At 47.3% G+C, this 21,834-nt stretch overlaps 1 protein-coding gene across 2 annotated transcripts; it reads right to left on the bottom strand.

The window, feature by feature from the left end:
- Positions 1–6,947: 6,947 nt before the first annotated feature.
- Positions 6,948–11,209, bottom strand: LOC123110452 (beta-1,2-xylosyltransferase XYXT1). Of its 2 annotated transcripts, none has more exons than XM_044530968.1 (6): positions 10,695–11,209; positions 10,514–10,582; positions 10,352–10,408; positions 10,174–10,236; positions 9,971–10,072; positions 6,948–8,363 (listed from the first exon to the last, which is right to left on the bottom strand). In XM_044530968.1, exons 1-6 carry the CDS (start codon positions 10,840–10,842, stop codon positions 7,183–7,185), a joined length of 1,620 nt encoding a protein of 539 aa, XP_044386903.1. In that variant the 5' UTR covers positions 10,843–11,209; the 3' UTR covers positions 6,948–7,182. The 2 variants fall into 2 exon arrangements, with proteins under 2 accessions (XP_044386903.1, XP_044386902.1); XM_044530967.1 differs by having other exon boundaries at positions 9,971–10,084; positions 10,695–11,208.
- Between the last annotated feature and the right edge of the window lie 10,625 nt (positions 11,210–21,834).

The raw sequence follows: 21,834 nt of genomic DNA, 5'->3' as shown, positions 1-21,834 counted from the left end.
GATACATTCCATAGGCATTTCACAAAATATTCAATGACATCTCACGAAACTACACTGCAACAAAAAATCACTGACATTTCACGAGTACATTGCAACATGTTTTCATCTTATTTCAGTTTTGGTTTAGACGTAATTATAAATAACTTATAGACATATTGAGGTGCAATTTCAGAAATTTGATAGTGAATGAAATGAGGCTCCCAAACTATAATTAAACTGCAATGCTTTTTTTTTTGTAAACTAAACCATGTTTCAAAGTGATTTCACTGTATTATCCATATCCTATAGGGACAGTACACGAAGGAAATTTCAAAGCAGCTTAACCAACTTAACTTTATTTCACTACAGGGACAATTTCAAAGCAAAATACTACTACTACTCACAACCCCAGAATATATTCTGGCACAATCTAGTGGTCTACTCCCTTCGTTTTCAAATAATTATCTTTCTAGCCATCTCAAATGGACTACAACATACGGATGTATGTAGACATGTTTTAGAGTGTAGATTCACTCATTTTGCTCCGTATGTAGTCACCTGTTGAAATCTCTAGAAAGACAATTATTTAGGAACAGAGGGAGTATGTATGAAAGGATGTTCCTTGGCCGCCAGCTTCACCGGTGGCCACCCTTTGGGGCCGCAGCCGCCGTTAAAGATGCACATGGATGCTCCCTCCCGGTGCCGGCGGTCCATGTGTTGCAAGCTGCCTTCTTCTCTTCACCAGTAAAACTCTGCTTCTTCTCATCTTCTTGGGTCATTGACTTGCCCATCATCGTCGCTGCCGAAGCCTCCTCGCTGATCTTCCTCCTCAGTCTCTCTTGCTTTACATGTACCTGTGTGTAGCTGAACCCCATGGAAGCCATGTTGAGCAGAGAAGTTAGCTAGAAGGATGAAGACTTGAGTTAATGTGATAGTTGGAAGATTGTGTGTGCATACGTGCGTCTATTTATAGGAGCCAGTTAAGACAACTAGGGTGCTGACTTCTTAATACTTCCACTCTAATGGAGTACACGTAGCAAGGAGGTGAGTAGGACTCCAGCACCATCAGGTCAATGTGCTTGCGTGGCAGTGCAATCCGCAGCATGCTTCACTTCTGTCGGAGTTTGTTCTTGATGAATAAATTCTAGTTCCAAGTGTTTTCATCTTTTCTTTTCCGGAGTTTAAATTTCCTCGGCCACTTCGTCGGGACCTCCATCTAAATCACCGCAAGCTTTAATCCTATTCTTTCATCATTCATTCTATCTCATCATCCTTTTGTTACCGGAGTTCTTCATGGTGGTTCTTCATGATTTAATTCATTCTTCAAGAGTTCATCAAGATTCTTGTTGGTGGAGTTCAAGTATCTTTTCTTCTCACATCTCGAAGTGCAATTAATTCTCCGTATTCTTTTGAAGTGGAGTTTTGCATTTCTTCATTATTTTCAACCATTTAATCTTTGGTCGGTTATCACCTCATAATTTTGAGATGTTATCCATAAGTCCACAACAAGCTTATTCTTTTCGTTGTTGATTTTCTCTACAACTCCGTTCAATCCTTCCTTCTACGGATGCTTTCTATTTCATTCGTCGAAGAAGTTGTCATTTTTCTTCTCCGTTCTTTTCTTTCCACTATTTCAATTATTCTGGAGGCATTGTGTTGTTCCTCTCGTCAAGTATCATTCCATCTTCTCAAGATCATGTTCTAATCTTTCCATGTTCAGCCGGGGTGCCATCTAAATTCTTTCGTTCTTGTTCCTTGTCTATCTTGTTCTAACCGGAGTGGTTTCGAATTCATTTTAGTTTCGGAGCTTTGATTCTCGTCATATTCGTCGTTTCTTTTTCTTTCTACTCAAGTGTTCTAGACTTTGTTCATCCTCTCTCTTTTGTTCTTATTTCACCTCATCCTTTTCTCTTCCGGCTCGGTCCTAAGATCTCGGGACGAGATCTTTTGTTAGTGGAGGAGTGTTGTAACACCCCGGATCCGATGCGCCAGGTGTCTTCCAGCTTTCGTCGTTGTTGCCATGTCATTTGCTTGCGTGTTGCATTTTGCCATGCCATCATCTGTATTTCATCTGCATGTTTTTCAAAACTTGCATCCGTTCGGGTTCCCCCGGTTCTCTCCGTTGTCCGTTCTGAGCCCAACCACACTCACACACGCCCGCGGCACCTCCGAAATATTATTTTATAAGTGGCCGAAAAATGTTCTCGGAATGGGATGAAACTTGGCGTGTGGTCTTATTATAGTGTAGACAGGCCGCCTGCCAAATTTCGTCGCATTCGGAGTCCGTTTGATAGCCCAACCGTCATCCGTAGCGGCACCCTTGCCGGTTTATTCGTCTGATGTTTTCGGTCTCCGAAAACCCTTCCCGGGCTGCACTTCTCTTCTCTCCCCTCAGCCCAAGCACTCTCTTCGCAGCCCACCTAGGCCTGCCTAACCCCCCTCGCGATCAAATCGGCCGGATCACGATCGGAGGCTCCGAAACGGCCTCAAACCCCCCAAACCCTAGCCCCTTCTATATATATACACCCCCTGCCAAAAATGGGCTAACCTAGCTCTTCCCCTACCCCTAGACCCCCTCCCTCGGATCCAGCGCCGCCCCTTCTCCTCGGATCCGCCGCCGACCACCTCTTCCCCGCCACTTGGCGCGCAACCACTGGCCACGCCGCCACCCGCCGCCGCTCCTGGCCTCCCGCAGCGCGCCACGCGGCCCCCTGGCCTCTCCCTCCGCCGTTGGCCCGCTCCAGCCCGAGCGTGGCCCGCCCCAGGCCGATCTGGGCCCCGAGCGAGCCCGCGCGCCCGGCTCCCTCGCCCGCCTCGCCTCGGTCCTCGACCGCGCGCTGCCACCTCCGCGCCGGAGACCGCCGCCTCGGTCCCACCTCGCCGCCGTCCGCCCTCGCGCCGGAGTCCACCGGCGCCCGGATCTCGCGCCCCCAGTCCCTGTCGCCGGCCTCCCTCGCCGCCGCGCCGCCCCGCTGCGCCTCGTCGCCGGCCGCCGGAGCTCGCGAGGTGCTGAGGGCGCGTGCGAGTGTGGTTGGGCTCAGAACGGACAACGGAGAGAACCGGGAGAACCCGAACGGACGCCAGTTTTGAAAAATATGCAGATGAAACGCAGATGATGACATGGCAAAATGCAACACACAAGCAAATGACATGGCAACAACGACGAAAGCTGGAAGACACCTGACGCATCGGATACGGAGCGTTACAGCTTCACTTCTGCACTGTCTGTCCTTAAAACTCTAATCAAATGGATATCTCTCTGTTTACCTGAGATGATATTGGATCCACAAATTTTAAAATCTTCAGACTTTGGTAGGTACTCGCACTTTGAAAGTAGGCTGGACAAATCTCGACCGCAACTGTATTTAAAACTTCATATTAGGTAAAGGTTGTTGCACTTTGAAAGTTCACCGCCGGAGTGACCTCGACCACAACAGTGCACTGCAGCAGCAGTAGTATTTCATCATTTGTCATCAGTCAACTGAATGATTATCTTAGTCACGGCTGACCAAATTAGCGCACAAAAAAGGTAAGCACTATTACTTTAAATTAAGACTTTTCTTTCGAGGTAAAATAAGTTACTTTATAGTTAGAAAATAAATCATTGATCATTATCATCGGAAGCAACTGAGAGATCTAATTAGTCATACTAGCTAATTGTTCGTGCGTTGCAATAAGAGCACACATATTGTAGTGGTTCAATACCAATCGTGTTCGACATATACCTCCTACCCAGCATATTCTAGATTTTGGTAAGATTGATTTGATGAGTAGGGACTACCAAAAGGACACGTGTGTTGCAGGGAAAAAAAATAACCACACGCCCCTAACCCAATAACCATGGTTCAAGACCCTAATAGGTCAACGTCCTTTATTTCAATACATGGCATCTTATCTGTGTTGCCGCGTATCCTCCTTCCCGCACACACAAACGATGATCTCAGTGCTCACACAATCACAACGCGTTTGAATGTGAGAAATCCTAAAGCGTCTCTCTCTCTCTCTCTCCAAATAATAAATCTGCTTTCTTGTTTCCTCATGTGAGGTTTTGTCGGGGCGTGCATGCGTGGTTATAGATGATTTCTTCGTGCTCAATCTTGTTTTGTTGAGGTGTTCATTTCCAAATCGAAACGACACCGGTATGAAAGAAAGACGAACCATGCACTATCAATTAAGGTTGCATCCTAAATAGCACTTTAAAAATGATTAACAGTTCAAATAGCATCATTCAGATTCTACACATTTTTCTAATCAAATCCCTTATATAGCATGTTAAAATTTTAGTTAGTATCTAAAAGATGTGGATATTTTTTAAAAGCATTTGGTACGGAGTTGTACTAACAATGAAGACGAGAGAAACAACCTGTGGTTGCATAGCTAAGTGGGGTGGTGGTTCTACCCCTAACCCACCATGGATCAAACCTCGGGTTTTGACACACTATTCATCTCATTAAGACAGAATATTCTTTAGTTAGAGGCGACGTTCTCATTGGCAGCGGGGTGTTTGTGGTACCTTCTTCAATCTTAACTTCCGTTGACTCAGTGTGTCTGAAGTGCTCATAGGGGTAAGGTTTGCACGACATATAAGAGTGAAGGTTTTTTTTTTGAAAAGGAGGACGAACCCCGGTCTCTGCATCTGGGAGATGCATGCAGACACTTTATTAATATACACAAAGACTTTACAAAGTAATACATCAATATGTCTGAAGCCACCATCTTGACAACATCTTTCACTACTCCTATCCATTGATGAAGGAGTGCAGAGAGTGTGAGCCGAATACCCAAACCTCTCACCTAAGCCTAACATTTAAATCTGGAGGGCCCAACCAAGCCACATACTAGGTCTGGGGCACAAACCGGTCCGACGTGCTCTCATAGGTTGTCGTCGCCGTCTTCCATCGATCCATCTTCAGAGCAGATACTGAAGCATCGGCCTTGCCAGTCTTGTTGTTGACGCCACCGCGGCGCCAGACAACACCTCCTCCCTACGCGTTTCCATCATAACACATTCATCGTCGAATCCCTGTCGCACCATGCCGCCGAGACTCCACGGCGTCGAGGCGTCACATGGAACACCGCTCCACCGCAGATGTGGTCCGTTGGCCCCTTGAGCATATGCATACCTCCAAGAATGATGCCCCCAAGAGGGATACGGCACAAGAGCGCCGCCGTCATTCGATCGACAGATTTAGGGTTTCCCCCAAAGGTGTCGGATAGGGGTCCAGAGATTCTCCACGATGATGCCTTCAAGAAGGGGACGACGCAGAAAACGTCGCCATCGCCGGCCTTGGCAACGATTCAAGAGTAGAGTTTTCACCCAGATCCGCTCGAGGAACCTCCATCCAGCCTTGTGTGCACGGGACCGCCACAGGTCACCGCCGCCGTGCATGGAGCAGGCCGCACCGGCCAGATCAGATTTGACAGGAGGCCAGACCGCACGTACAGTCGATCCATCCACCAGGCCCTCCATGCCGCTAGATGTGGGCTATTTGGAGGAAAAGGGATGGTCGTGCATCTGAGAAGATTTCCACATCAATACATGTGCTCATTAATCGATCAAGGAGGAGATTTGGTTCTCGCTTAGTTGCATCCATATATCTGACGTCAGATTTATCTGTTTTCGCATGGAAAAATTGGAGTATTCGCTGTTGTTTGTGTTTTTGGTTTTGTGTTCTATTGCATGTTCTTTTGCATGGTTTGAAAATAAAGCAAACATAGATATATCTTTTCCTATCTTTCCCTAATAATAATAAAGCAGCTAATGCTTTTGGTCGTCCGTCATGGTATTTTGCAAAAAAGTCCTTCTATTTCAGTGAATACAACCCACAGTCCTGTTTTAAGTGAGGACGAATCGTTTTTTCGCATTTTATACAAAATCCCCTACCTTTCATGCTAATTAACCTGCGATCCACATTAAGTCACTGATCCATGAATATTTTTTTTACAGTTTTACAAAAAAAACCTAATATATGTGTTAATCACCCTGCAGTCTATTAAGAATAAATATCTTTTTTTAAATAACCATATCTTTTAAATCGTAACTCCAATTTTAACATGTTATATATGAAAATGTATTAGAAAAATGTGTTGAATATTAATATGATTTTATTTTTACACGTCAACTATTTTTAAATTCAGCTTAGGAACATATTTAAATGTTTTAAAAAAATATTCATAACTTTTAAACAGCAACTCCAATTTTAACATGTTATATATGAAAATTAATTAGAAAAATGTGTAGAATATGAATATGGCTTTATTTTTACACGTCAAATATTTTTAAATTCGGCTTAGGAACAGATTTAAATGTTTTCATAACTTTTAAACCGCAACTTCAATTTTAACATGTCATATATGAAAATTAATTAGAAAAATGTGTAGCATATGAATATGACATTAATTTTACACGTCAAATATTAAATTCGGCTTAGGAACAGATTTAAATGTTTTAAAAATATATTCATATATTTTAGATCATAATTCGAATTTTAACATGTTATATATGGAAATTGATTAAAAAATGTGTACAATATCGATATGACGTTATTTTCACTGGTTAATTAACCATTTTTAAATTTTGTTTAGGTACAGGTTCAAATGCTTTAGAAAATATTCCTATCTTTTAAACCCTAACTTTAATTATAACATGTTATATATGAAAATTGATTACAAAAATGTGTACAATCTGAATATGATGTTTCACATGTGGTGTTTTTTTCCCGTTGCGATGCACGGGCCCTTTTGCTAGTAAATAATATCAAGGCGCTATGTGTGTACAAACGATAATACAATAATACTCCCTGTGTTAAAAAAAGGGTTGTGGTTTTAGTTGAAGAGTAGAATTTAGCTGGAAGAATGTGCCTGCAAAGAAGACATCAAACACCAACAACAAAAAAATATTATCTTCGTACAATGTTCACCACATCATTTCACCTGCGAACATATGACTACAGTTGAACAGGACAAGATTGTAACATAAAACTGAGCTCAGCACTCCACATCAAGATTTATTAAGTCTTGCACATCCAATCCTATACATCAGCTCCAGATGAACAGTAAACACCATCTCCCAAAACAATTGAAGTGTGAAGTATCTTTTTCTAGTAAAAACTGTCAAAATGTAGTAGCTAACAAAAACAATAATTTCAAAACCTAACCCCAGCCTCTGCATTAAGCGATACACGCAGCCAAAATCCCATACACCTACATGATGAAATCTATTGCCTTCAGCAAAACAGGCCCAAACCTTGTCATGTTAAGGACAATGTCCTGCTTGGACATGTAAACCTCCCCAACCTTGTCCCATCCACTGCTCCTAATGGCTTCAGGGTCTTTGATCACACTATGGTTCCACCCATATTTCTCCAGCAACGTGCTCTCCTCTGGACTGATGCTGTACTTGACATGGCCTAGGCCCATGTCCCGTGCCGGTTTACCATAGAACCCATCAGCCATGAATTCAATCCCATACGGCACAATGTGCACCACCACTCCCCCTGATCGCAGGAACACCATGTTAGTCAAGCCCGCGCCATGCGCGCCCATGATTGCATCGCACGAGTCAACAAGGCGGGCAAATTCATCAAGACTAGAGTCCATCTTCGGGTCAACCTTGACCACCTCAAAACCAAACCATTCCAGCCCTTGGACAATGTACGGTGCATTGATGAACCTCCGGGTTTTGCCCCGATCAATCAGCATTATGCGGGGCTTCTTGTCAGGATCATCTCTATCAGCCTTGTAGGGAATGGCCACCTTGGCTGCAGGCAGACCATAGGCTTCCCGGACAAACAACCGGAAGTCCATCATTGTGTAGTTCTGTGGTGACAAGTTTGGATAGATGCCAAGGTCACCATGGCTCCTCAGACCAACAATCACATGCGGATAGCACCTGACCTGGTCGTCTGAATCAAAATCTATGATGTCGTGTCGTGTGAGTTTGCTCAGGATTGTCATGTACTTCTTGCTGAACCAGGGCTGGTTGTTTGTGACGAGGAGTTGAACATCCCTGTCGAACTGGCGGGCAGTGAGGAACAGTGGAACAAGGACGTCACTGAAGTCGTGCCAGACATTTGCTGTGAGCCCACCAAGGGCAAATACAATGGCTGGCATGGCATGCTTGGAGGTGCACTTTGCTGCTGGTTGCGAGGTATTCAGAGATTTGACAGTCACCTTCTTGATCCAGGGAAGGTTCTTTCGAGACTGGGCTCGAATACTCCACTCTTCACCGTCGGAAGTTTGTGTGTGTAGGACGTACATGACAGTGGATGACTGACCAATGGTGCGAGCATCGCCGCACAACTCACATATGTCGAAGCGCGAGTTGGAGAGGTCGCAGACCGTCGAGTTGGGTGGAGGTGTGCACTTGGTGTATGGTGCTGAACCTGTTTCGCAATAATTGTTAGTCATCGACTTTGAATGTTTCAGTACATGCTAGTATTAAATAGTTCCACGAGTACACGTTTTGATGGTGTTGATTCTCTGAATAATTTTAACGGGTGTAGCTGGTAGCAATGGCAGACATTAGAATGAAATAATGTTAATGCAAGATGTTTGTGCAAACAATAAATCAAAAGAACAAAACACCACATCATGCAGTCATCTAGAAAACGAAAACAAGATAAACTGAAAATAAGCTCTAATGCCGTATCCAGAGAGTGGATTTTCTGTTCCTGAGTGCACCTACACCCGGGATGAACAGTAAAATCAAAACAAATAAAAAAAACTGAAATTTTGGGACATCAAACACCCCCTACAATCATAATATTCCGACCAGCAGTTTACAGCAAGGTCATTGTATTCCTGATGATATTTTATATACGAAAGAGCATACAAGAGTAACTATCATGTTGTGCTATCAAACAACAGAACCAAATAAAACCAGAGCAAGCGATTTTTCTCAGCTTGGATAGAATTTCCACATGAAAATATTGTGTTTCTTTCCCGACACTAAATTACAATTTTTGTATGATCTACTATACATGGGTACTATGTTATGGGTATATTTGGATAGTGCCGAAGATTGCCTGACAAAAAAGTTGGATAGCGAAAAATTGGTTAAGGTTTTGCTTGCCAATGCCAACATTGGTTAGAAAAATGAATTACAGTTGGTAAAGGAGCTTTGGCATCCCGAAAATTCGGTCTCCATTCAAACAAGGGCTAATGCTTTGGTCATGACCAAAAAATTGATAGGCTGCAATTTTGGTCACAATCCAAATACACCCTACGCCTTTATGAGTAAAACTACGATGTCCTCCAAACCAAATAAAGGAGTAGAATAGAAAGAAATTTTATTTTTGTTAACGCAAGTGCAGACAACAATTCTATAAACAAACAAAATTTGGTGTTCTATGTAAACATCATTTAGTTTGTGCAGTTCGGAAGTGACAGGTGACCGGGAAAAAAAAAGTTCTGTGCTTTCGCTGGTATAAGTTCGGGGTTTCTAGTGTTCCCCACTTAAACTGTTATTAGTTCCGCAGATAAACATTAAATTCTTGATGAGCTAAAAAAACTTAACGTGTGGTTACTAGCTGACTTACTGTCTAGAAAATCAGTTTATATTAATCTAGTAAAATTCTGCCGAATTTAGATCCTACTAAATCCAAATTTATTAATTACAAACATGAAACAGTCATGCATAATTTTCACAGTACAGAGCACTGCAGTTCTATTCCCCAACAAAGGAAAAAAGCTTTGTGTTAGTGTGCACCACAAGCCATCCAAATGTGGACCACTAGGATGAATAATTAGCTAGCACCCTCTAGAAAGAGGGTCTATTCAACATTTCCATGTGTTGAACATAGGGATAGTACTCAATGTTAGCTTTAGTGCACTACAAGAAACAACTTTACATATAAAAGCGCATCACTCACTGCTAGTTATAATCACCTCCTTACTCCACTACAGGTGAAGTTGCTTTGGGAGCAAAATCAAAAAAATAAAATGATTAGCTGAAGAACTAACTTATTTGCAATAAAACAACAAGCCTTACCAGATCCTCCTGCATTCCTTTCTTCTTGGTCCGGCGCTGTCGTGGTCGTCATCCCTTCCTCGCCGTTCAAATCGGAGTTGGCTGGAGTAGTGCCTTGAGATGCTGGTTTGGTCTCTACATTTTGTCCCCAATCAGAACAATTCAGAATTTATAGACTAGCTGACCCGTCAGATTAGGCCATGAAACAGAGAAGAATGGCGCACCAGGAGTGTCCTCTGGAGGCTGTTTCTGCTCTTCCATTGCCTCCATGGAAGATTCATCAAGCTCTGCATCACCAAAACCGAACCATCAAATTTTACTAATCCGGTTTGGATTCCAAAACCAACGAGCTTCAGTAACTAAAGGGAAGCCCCGCCCGTTTCCTATGTCCGTAATGCTTACCAATTTTTTGGTCACCCCCCTCCCCTTCTTGCTTTGACGAATCAGATGTCTCCAAGTCTGAACATGGGAAGCCAAGCGGTCAACAATCAGGAGGAAACGATGAACAAGACACAAGCAACTGAAAAGATGTTGAAGAAGAGCGTATGGATTTGATCTTCTTGCCTTGGTCCGTGGACGAGACTGTCCGGGGTGTGGAGTCGTCCACATGTACCGGGGTGAACCGCGAGGAAGCTGAAAGAAATCTCCAGTAAGTAAGAACACACGAGGATACGGTACAGAGGAGAGAGGACGAGAAAGAGGAAGAAGACCAGGCCGGTTGGGCATGAGAATCCAGAAGACTGACCGTCGGGGCCCTGCGGGAAGCGGCCGGTGAAGACGACGAGGACGAGGATGGCCGCCACGAGGAGGGCGGCGAAGGGCGCGCCGACCCTGCGGCGCCAGATGCCGCCCAGCTGGCTCGCCTTGCTCCTGGCCGCCTTTGGGGACCCCATGGCGCTCCTTCCCTGCTGGTCTTGCTGTGGCAGTCTCACTCCCTCGAGCTCGTCTATGCTGGCCTTCTTCTGCTGCTGCTACTTTGTACTACTGGTATGCTGCTGCGGTGCACCATGAGAAGAAGAGAGAGCAGCGACAGGCGGCGGTAGGGCCTCGCGGCTTGCCGTGTGGAATGCGGAAGCTTGCAGGGAAAGGAATGATGAAGCTCTGATCGGAGAAAGCTTGCCTGCTTCGCTGGATTGGATCATTAAAAGGGGAAAAGGGGATCTGGGTCTCAAGAACTCGATTCAACTCGGCAGCAGCAGGGGTGAGGGTGAGGGTGAGGGGACAGACAAGGAAAGGATTGTTTGTTTTGTGTTTTCGACGCCGAGAAGGATGGTTGGTTAGTTCGAGTTTACGTGGGACCCATTCGAAAGACCAGAGAGAATGGAACTGCTCTACACGGCCGGGATTGAGCCAAAAAATAACGATTAGAAGGAGTCTTGGCAACAAAATTTTCAGAGCATGTCATAGTGCTAAGACCAAAGCAGTACAGTACAGAATAAAAAGTTCTTTTTTAGCAAACGGCAAGAGCTCTGCCTTTTTTTGGTTATGAAGAAAATAATAGACCAGTTAATAAGAAAAACTAGGCGAAAACAGATACACACTCACATACCAGCCCCGAGGCTACGCACCAACCGAGCCGACAACTCCACCGCCCAAATGGCCGGAGATGACACTCAAACACAACAAAGGCGGATTCCGGAGCCACCGCTCCGACTTCCACACCGGCCCCAAGGCCACACGCCAGTCTGGTCGATGGCCCTCCCGCCCAAGCGACCAAGGACATCACATATGTTGGGTTCTACGGTAGGGTGCGTCGACTGCAAATTAAAATTTTCCTACGCGCAGAACAACCAAGAACATGCTACGGGAGATGGATCACAGATCGTTACCACGAGATGCGCAGTGTCGTGCATCGGAAGAAGAGTTAGGGCAGCGCGTCTGCATGGATCGTCTCCTCCTCGTCCGATCTCCCTCCAACAGCCGGTCGTCGGTTCCCACGTACAGGTTCGCCGAAGCGGCGCAAGTGCACCGCCTCTAACGGTATCCGTGCGTGCAGGAGGAACACAGTGCGGCGGACTGCTAGGTCCGATCACACAGTCGGCGGCGAGTGGAGGTGGCTATTCACAACACATGCAAACCCTAGTGACAACGCCGAGGTGATCAATCGCATGAGTGTGCCGCACCTGCACTATATATAGGCATCTGTCGCGGGCTCAACACTTGGGCCTCGCACAGATCCTAAAGCCCACAAGTCTATCAGTCACATCCAAGTCCAGCTCGGATACGACCTCGTAGGTTCCTTCCCTTAAGCGTGCGACCCCTTAGGTTCAAGTGACTTGGCCACAGTTCGGATCACCTCAGAACTTCACGGTTGGTAGCGGCCTCTAGCAAGGCATGCCGACCATCAAGCGCACTATGAAGCCGGTTGGTGAACTTGTACATCACACTTCCATTCCCTTTGCCACACGATATATATTGTCGGGCTCAAGGCGAGTCTGTCATCCTTGTGCTAGGCTGACCTCTTTTCTCGTTCCAGTGATGCCGACCACTAACCGGATTATCTCATAATCCTTGTCGCATGGCCATGCTTATCTTGGTCGGATCACACAAGGAGCCCAAAATATTCTCTTCTGATCGGAGGGGCAAATCCCATCTTGCTCGACCATGTCTCATAGCATGGGTCTGGACAAACCCGAAACCTACCTTTGTAACTACCCAGCCATGAAGTAGCGTTTGGTCGGCCCAAAGCAGGTCTGTCACCATCCTGAGTACATGCGCCAGCTCAGGTCTTAGGACATAGAACGTATGTTGTACTAGAAACTCACGGATGACATATCTTTGCGTCTCATAGTTGGGTCTGTCCGACTCAGACCTTATATCGACTCGAATCCGACCAGATCCTTCTGAGTCCATATTATCCGGTTAGCATCCAATACTCCATGGCTAATGAGACCGAGCCATCGACTGTGTTACATGCTAGTCTAGTCGGTTGTGCGTCCACACAGCCCTTTCGACTAGGGACCTTTTAGGACAGTCATCATATAATGCATAGTCCCACAAACAAGTCACATACTTGCTGATACACATCATTGATAATGTCCAAGGACTATCCTTATTCATAAACACATAGGAAATATCATCATACATGATTGCCTCTAGGGCATATCTCAATAGTCTCCCACTTGCACTAGAGTCAATCAAATAGACATCGTATGCCCATAGCTCTATACGTGCCCCTCATGCTTGGGTTGTGGAAGCGGCTTAGTCAACGGATATGCAACATTTGCATCCGTGTGAATTTTGCATAACTCTACATCACCACTCTTTACGATCTTTTGTATCAGGTGATATTTCTGATCTATGTGTCTGACCTTGTGGTGATTCCTCGGCTCCTTGGCTTGTGCGATGGCACCAAAATTATCACAATAAAGGTCCAAAGGTTTTACCGAGGCTGGGAAAATACCAAGATCATCTAGAAAGTTCCGGATCCAAACACCTTCCTTTGCAGCTTCACAAGCCGCAATGTATTCGACTTCTGTGGTAAAATCGGCCACCGTATCTTGCTTGGAACTCATCCAGCTCACTGCTCCTCCGTTCATGACATACATGAATCTGGACTGTGATCGACAATCATCTCTGTCGGTTTGGAAACTAGCATCGGTGTAACCCCTTACGACGAGCTCTTCCTCACCTCCATAAACTAGCAACATCTCTTTAGTCCTTTTCAGGTACTTCAAATAATCTTTACCGTTGCCCAGTGAGTCTCACCTAGGTTGCCCTGGTATCTGCTTGTTAGGCTTATTGCAAAAGCAACATCAGGCCTTGTACATATCATAGCATACTATTGGGGAATGGGGTAATTTCAAAAAAATTCCTATGATCACGCAAGATCTATCTAGGAGATGCATAGCAACAAGGTGGGGGAGTGTATCTTTATACCCTTGAAGATCGCAAAGCGGAAGCGTTTATCAACGCGGTTGATATAGTCGTACACCTTTACGATCCGTCCCGATCAAGTACCAAACGTACGGCACCTCCGCGTTCAACACATGTTCAGCTCGATGACGTCCTCGCCTTCTTGATCCAGCAAGACGGGCGAAGTAGTAGATGAGTTCCGGCAGCATGACGGCGTGGTGACGGTGTTGGTGAAGAACAATCTCCACACGGCTTCGCCTAAGCACTACGGAAACTATGACGGAGGATAAACTAGAGGGGACGGGGTTGCCGGTGTTGTGGTACTAAGTCTGACAATAAGTATAGGGGGTACGAATGAGGAGGCAAGGCCCTAGCTACGACAAGATTGTGCGCAAGTGTTTACGAGTTCAGGCCCCTCTCGGAGGAGGTAAAAGCCCTACGTCTCGGTGCCCGGAGGCGGTCGATTGGATTATATGAGTGTGTGTGTTACAAGGGGTGCGAACCCTTGTGCCAGAGGAGCGGGGTGGCTTATATAGAGTGCGCCAAGACCCGGGCCATCCCCCGTTACCAAGAGTTCAATGTACATAAAGATGGGGCGTTACTGATAACGCCAGCCATAAGTGCCTTTAATGACCTTAAAGACTACAGAGTGAATGCTTGACCGTTGCTATTCTAAGTGACTCCTGGTCTTCGGTAGGTCGAATGGTTTCTTGTATGGTCGAGTGATTGACTGGTCGTGTGACTTTAGGAAGGAGGGGTACCCGAGTGGTTGATTGGTCGGGTGGATTGCACTCGACGCTTTTACTGGGCACTCCCTGTTATCTCTTGAGCTTCTTTGCTTCTAGGGTAGTGACCTTGGGTAGGGCGTATAGGCCAGGCATATGACCCTACCCCAGGTCTATATCATCATCATTAGGCCTCGAATGGATTGAGGTCCGAGTGAAAAGAAGGTTGAAGTTGACCTCGCTTTGACCCTTGTGCATCACAAGTACTTGTGTTGAACGGGAGGCCCATGTTGGAACTTGGCTTCGTTTCAGTCGCCTTGATAGATTCAGAAATTTACCGAGTGGATTTATACCCTTATTTGTTGAGTGCTGCTTCTAACATGAAATCTTTGGCGCGATTGGTTACGGTGTATCCTGAATTTCGCGGGATTCGAAATTTCAGGGAAGCGCGCGAGGCGGAGCGTGCCGTGGTAAGCGGGATGGATAGACAGGGGTGCCTCGATCTCCTCACCACCTTTTTCGCCACGTACCCAGCGTGCGACTATTGTGGGATTTGACAGGATCGCCCGGGCCCATGCGTCAACCACTCGGAAGTGGGTCCTTAAAAGGCGACGGGGCCGAGGCGTCTGCACTGTGCGCGTCCATTCTCCTTCTTTATCCTCTGCTTCTCCACCGCATCCGGCTCCTCTGTTCTCGACGCCGCCACTCCGCCACCATGGTGAAGGACAAGACGGCGGCGCTGGAACGCGCGAAGAAGGCGATGGGGGTCACTACAAAAAAAAGACACATCCGTGACATTTTGGGCCGAACGAAATTTTTTCTGTCATACATATGCCACTTCTATGACGATAATTGTGACAAAACCTGGTATCATCATAGATGTGGTGGGCTCCTACTTCTATGACAAAAAATCATGACAGAAAATGGGCTTTTCGTCCTGGGCGGGCCGGAGACGCAGTTGCATGACATTCTTTGGACCGTCTATGACGGAAAAAACCATGGTAGAAGCGAGGGGGAGGAAAATTTCGGGAAGTTGCTGGTTACGGTGGGAGGTCGGGGGCCGAGCGATGCGCGTTTCTCTCGTACACGTACACACGTGTGTGCGAGGCGTTGGCTCTAACTGAACCCGAGCGAGGCGTTGGGCTCTAACTGAACCCGAGCGATTGCACTGCAGGCTACGCGTTACTAAACCCGAGCGATCGATCAATGGCTGTTAACTGAACCCGATCGAGCGATTCCTTCGCTACTGCTGCTAACTGAAGCCGATCGATGCTGCCTCTGGGATGAGCAGTGAGTGTTGCGGGGGGGGAGGGGGGGGGGGTTGGATGAACAGTGAACGGTGGCATTGCCTCTAGATGAACAGGACCCCGTGGTGTGGAGGGCTGGATGAACAATAGACGATGGAGGGGTGCCCGTGGAGGGGTGGTTGAACAGGACCCCGTGGTGTGGAGGGCTGGATGAACAGTAGACGGTGGAGGAGTGGTTGAATAGTAGCCGGTGGAGTAGCGTGCGGTGGAGGCTGGATGAACAGGAGCCCGTGGAGGCTAGAGGAGGTCGACGGTAGCCCGTGGAGGCTGGAGGAGGTCGACGGTGGAGATGAACAGTATCCCGTGGAGTCCCGTTTTGCGGTACGCCACACCCCTCCCGATGAACAGGACCCCTGTTTCGACCGTAGGAGGTCTGTTTCGTCCGTTTTGCGGTACGCCACACCCCTCCCGATCAACAAGACCCCCCGTTTTGATCGTAGGAGGTCCGTTTCCTCCGTTTTGCGGTACGCCACACCCCTCCTGATCAACACGACCCAATTCCGAATGTAGGAGGTCCGTTTCCTCCATTGTGCGGTACGCCAGGCCTTGTTTCCATCGCCTGTTCCGTCCAAGCCGGTTGGCTCCCACGCGTTCCGTTGCCTCCCGATGAACACAACGCATTCCATTGCCTCCCCATGAACACGAGCATTCCGTTGCCTCCCGATGAACACGACGCATTACGTTGCCTCCCCATGAACACGACGACAACGTTGTTTCTCCGTTCCTACCGAGCCATGTACACGAGCCCTGGCCGTACATATGCGCGAGTAGGCGTTCGAGACCCCGCCCGTATGTACGTACATGGCCGTATTTTCTTTCTTGCACCCTCGCCACTGTACGTACATATACATGCTACGTGCGTGCCTCTACTATGACACGTGCGCGCCTCTACAACGACCAGTATATACGTACACGTTCGCGACCAGAATGACAATGCTACGTACGCGTCGACAAGGTGGGTTCCGACTATCAGACACTTCCTTGCCTGCGAAGATGTAGCTAGTGGGTCCCAGCAGTCAAGGGGGCGAATTGTTTTTTTTTGCCCAGACGCACTTCCTTGCGTGCGAAGATGTAGCTGGTGGGTCCCAGCAGTTAGGGGGAAACATTTTTTTCATGAAATACGGTGGCCCGTCCGGTGGGTCCCTTCTGTCAGATGGAGGAATAATTATTTTGCGCGTAATAAGGAGGCACTTCCTTGCTGCGACCGTGGACCCAGATGTCAGCCTCTCCACGTACAGTCCACATCCGATGGAAGCCATTCCTTGACCACGTTGACCACGCCGCACCGAGAGCACCAGGGCGGTGGACGACGACGAGGCCTAGGAAGGGGACGACGCGGAGCCAGGGAAGACACGACAGTGGATGCCCACGCATAGAGGAGTACGAGGGTTCACTGGTTCGCTGCGGTGTGAGGCTGCCGTCACCGCAGAATAACAGGGGGTGTGGGTGAGTAAAGGGATGGCCTAGCCAGCGGTGGGAGTAGTAGGGGGTGGTGAGGCCTCCGCCGCATCGCAGCCGGCCATGGGAGGCAGGAGCACGAGGCACGACCGGCGCTGGTTTGGGCGGCTGGAGCAAGAAGACCAGAGGTTGAAGAAGCACTACGGCCGTTGGATGGACATCATACGGTCACTGGAGCTAGAATCGTGCATATTGACTAAGTTGACAAAGCCCTCCGTCCCCGTCAACTTAGTAGGCCCATAAGTCAGCCTGCCACTATACTGGGTCCCAGCTAATAGGGGGAGTATTCATTTTTTTGTGCGTTATAAGGAGACACTTCCTTGCGTGCGAAGATATAGCTGGTGGGTCCGAGCTGTCAGCGGCGGTAACGTTTTTTCGCGAAATACATAGGCCCTTTCGGTGGGTCCCTGATGTGAGGTGGAGGAATCATTATTTTGCGCGTAATAAGAAGGCATTTCCTTGCATGCGGCCGTGGACCCAGCTGTCGGCCTCTCCACGTACAGTCCACTTTAGATGCATGTTAGTCGTTGACCACGTTGACCAGGCCACGCCGAGAGCACCAGGGCGGTGGACGACGGCGAGGCCTAGGAAGGGAATGACACGGAGGCAGGGAAGACTCGGCAGTTGTTTCCCACGCGGAGGGGAGTACGACTGTACGAGGGTTTACTGCTTCGTCTGCCATCGCCGGAGAATAAAAACAGGTGTGAGTGAGTTGAGGGATGGCTAGGCCAGCGATGAAAGTACGATGGGGCAGTGAGGCCTGCGCGGCAGCACAGCCGGTCGCGGGGAGGAGGGAGCAGGCAGTCCCGCCGGCGCTTGTTTGAGCGGCTGGAGCAGGAAGAGCAGAGATTGAAGAAGCACGACGACCGTTGGATGGACATCCAACAGTCACTGCTTGTGCGTCAACCTTTTTTTTAGGAAAGCCTCAAATCTGTGGAAAATAGCATACAACCCATCTACCATTATTTCTAATAATTTACAACCCATTTGCTAATTCTTAAGGTTTTTTTGGAGCCCATATTATTTTTGTTAGCATTACAGCACATATTGTGGCCACGGTTAAAAAATTATACGAAATTTTGCATATTTCGGTGCGGTTCGAACTGTTTTTAATCCTGAAATTTCGACTCACATTCAAACTAATTTTAAAAATAAATGTATATCAATATAAAATCCAATAAATTCTCCACGCATAAAAATTAATGTAATTTAAAATCTCGAAATGAAAAAAAAGATATTTGAAACTAATTGCCGGTTTGATGTGTTTTAAAAATGTACAGCCCATTTCTCATTACTAATAGGCCATTTTCTCGGCCAGCCGAATGAAGCTCTCCTCGTCCTGAAAGATTTGCAGCCCAACAGGCCTGACAAGGCGACTTACTTGGCAAATCACAAAAAAACTGGGCTGTGGCCGTGGACCCAGCTGTCAGCCTCTCCACGTACAGTACTCTTTCGATGGAAGTTGGTCGTTGACCATATTGACCACGCCATGCCGAGAGCACCAAGGCGGTGGACGACGGCGAGGCCTAGGAAGGGGACGACACAGAGCCGGGGATGATGCGGTAGTGGATGCCCATGCGAAGAGGAGTACGAGGATTCATTGGTTCGGCTGCGGCGTGAGGCTGCCGTCGCCGTAGAATAACAGGGGGTGTGGGTGAGTAGAGGGATACCCTGGGCCAGCGGTGGGAGTAGTAGGGGGCGGTGAGGCCTCCGCGGCATCACAGCCGGCCACGAGAGGCAGGAGCACGCGGCACGACCGGCGCTGCTTTGGGCGGCTGGAGCAAGAAGACCAGAGGTTGAAGAAGCACTATGGCCGTTGGATGGACATGTACGGTCACTGGAACTAGAATCGTTCATATTGACTAAGTTGACAAAGCCCTCCGTCCTCGTCAACTTAGTAGGCCCACAAGTCAGCCACCCACTATGGTGGGTCCCAGCTAGCAGGGGTATTCATCTTTTGGTGCGTAATAAGGAGGCACTTCCTTGCGTGCGAAGATATAGCTGGTGGGTCCGACCTGTCAACGGGGGAAACATTTTTTTCGTGAAATACAGAAGCCATTCCCATGTACAGTGCACGTATAGTGCGTAATAAGGAGGAACTTTCCTTACATGCGAGCATGGACCTCGTGGGTCCCAGCCGTCAGGCTCTCCACGTACAGTCCTCTTTCGACGACTCTTGTATGTTTACCATGCCGCGCCGAGCGCACCGAGGCGATGGACGATGGCGAGGCCCGAGACTGGAACGACCCGGAGTTGGGGAAGACACGGCAGTGGAGTCGCAGACGGAGAGGAGTGGGAACTTGACTGGTTCGGGTGCGGGGTGGGCCTACACTCGGCAGAGAATAACATGAGGTGCGGACTGGAGGGATGGCCTGGCCGTCGGCGGGATAGCGTTTCGCTGAGGAGCGCAAAACAATGCTGCTGGACGCCAAAGGCTGGAGCAGGCGGTTCCGGCAGCACTGGGGGAAGAAGACGAGAGATTGAAGAAGAATGCCAACCATTGGATGTAAATTCAACACCTTCTTAGGTTTCGACCTACTGAACCACATGTCAGCCAGTCCATTTGCTTTTTTAGTCCATTTGGTGGGCTGGGTGAAACAATGATGTAGCATCTATGCAGCCCGTTTAAATCCCATTTGCATTTTTCTCGAAATCCGCGGACTTGCTGAGCTGGGTGAAAATATCATGTTGGGCTAGACGGAGAAATGTTATAAAAACGTAAACACATGATTGCACGTCAGTAAAATCTTTGCAAGCTTATGTACGCAATCACTAGGAGTTAACTTGGCAAGTTATATATAAACAATTATTATTATTATTTTGTAAGAACTTTCAACTTACAAAATAAAATATCATTTTAATTTGATGAGTTAATAGTACGTGGGGTATTATTATTTTTTAGGCTAGACGTGGGACAGTTGAGTTGGTTCTAGGGGAAAGTACTGGGAGAAAACTCAGTTTACATCAAAAAAGAAAGTGGGAGAAAATTCAGAGACCTGCTGGGTCCACCTGAGGAGAGGAATATGTTGGGAGGAAGGAGATTCAAAGCACGACAGCCGAGTGAACTAGTTTTTTTAAGGACAAGTGAACTAGTTTACATACATAAGGAAATAGCCACTAAAAAAAGCAATCAGGTTAATGGGTTCTTAAATGAAATATTTCGGACAAAACAGATAATTACGACACATAGGCTAATGCATGAAACACTCAGATGATAAAGGTGCTTATAAACAGATAAAGTACAACATCTAGACCTTCCTGGCACGCTTGATCATGACGCTGCGGCTGTCTGTGTACTCGTCGGTTACGGGAAGCAGACACGCCCTCATGTCCAAGATCTGCTTGTACATGTCGTAGCATGCGTATGCGTCCTTGGCTGCGTAGGTTATGTAGGCTAGATTCAGAGGTACCTCCCACATGTTCAGGTCGTCTTCTTTCATGTTGGCGTATCAGGGGTCGATGATGGTCTCAGCGAGGTCAACCACGGAGTCCTTCTCCTGCCCATTGCTGATGATTTTGTATTGCTTCTGGATGTCGACAAGCTTGTTGCACCAGATGGCCGAATCGTCGTGTTCTTCCTTCTCTCCACCGTAGTGAAGGTGCAGTCGAACTTCCGATGAAACGGGCGAATGCTCCAGAACCTGGTGCAGCCATAGGACTGAGGCGAGGCAGAGCTTCACTGAGTCCATATCGTTGGTGTACATCACATTCAACTTGGTGCAGCCATAGGACTGAACGGCGAACTAACTCCTTGCTGAAGTCCATATCCAGCGGGCTCACCCCTCGGATCGCCATTGGAGTCTCTTCGAGTGAACGAGTGTGTAGGCGGCAGCAGTAGTTCGTTTTTCAGCTCTTGGGGAACTGGAATCAACAGTAAGCTGAGTGTGTACGGGCGACAACAGTTACTACCCCTCCCTCATCCGTTGCATGCCCGGCAGAAGATGCACTCTCGGCGCATTCAAACGCCTCCATTAAGAAACCTACTCCGGCCACACGTCAGTTCACGAGCGGGTCTGTATTGGTACTGTAATAACATGAGTTGGTGGTCACTTTACTTAAATTTAATTAGCTTTAACCGAAATTTATACTTAAAACAAGCAATGCATTCGCTCGTTCTATCAGGATCAACATGCACAACAACTAGAATTACTATTCTCAGGATGCACACGATCAACACATTTGTCGCACTTTCACAAAGATACTACTACCAAGTTTGAACTGTTTGTTATGGTTGTTGTCCTCTGCACCATCATGTTGTGTTTCCCAGCTTGCAAGATTCAGAACCAACAAATAAGATCCAAATAATAAGTAAAACAAAGATGCCTACACATCTCATTGATTCCCAGCTTGCAAGATTCAGAACCAACAAATAAGATCCAAATAATAAGTACAACAAAGATGCCTACACATCTCATTGATTCCCAGCTTGCAAGATTCAGAACCAACAAATAAGATTCAAATAATAAGTACAACAAATATGCCTACACATCTCACTGATTCCCAGCTTGCAAGATTCAGAACCAACCCATTAGAGCCTTTT

This window comes from Triticum aestivum, chromosome 5B (assembly GCF_018294505.1).
Source record: "Triticum aestivum cultivar Chinese Spring chromosome 5B, IWGSC CS RefSeq v2.1, whole genome shotgun sequence".
Taxonomy (NCBI): domain Eukaryota; kingdom Viridiplantae; phylum Streptophyta; class Magnoliopsida; order Poales; family Poaceae; genus Triticum; species Triticum aestivum.
Note: the sequence above shows the minus strand (reverse complement) of the source record. Positions and strands in the feature narration are given on the sequence as shown.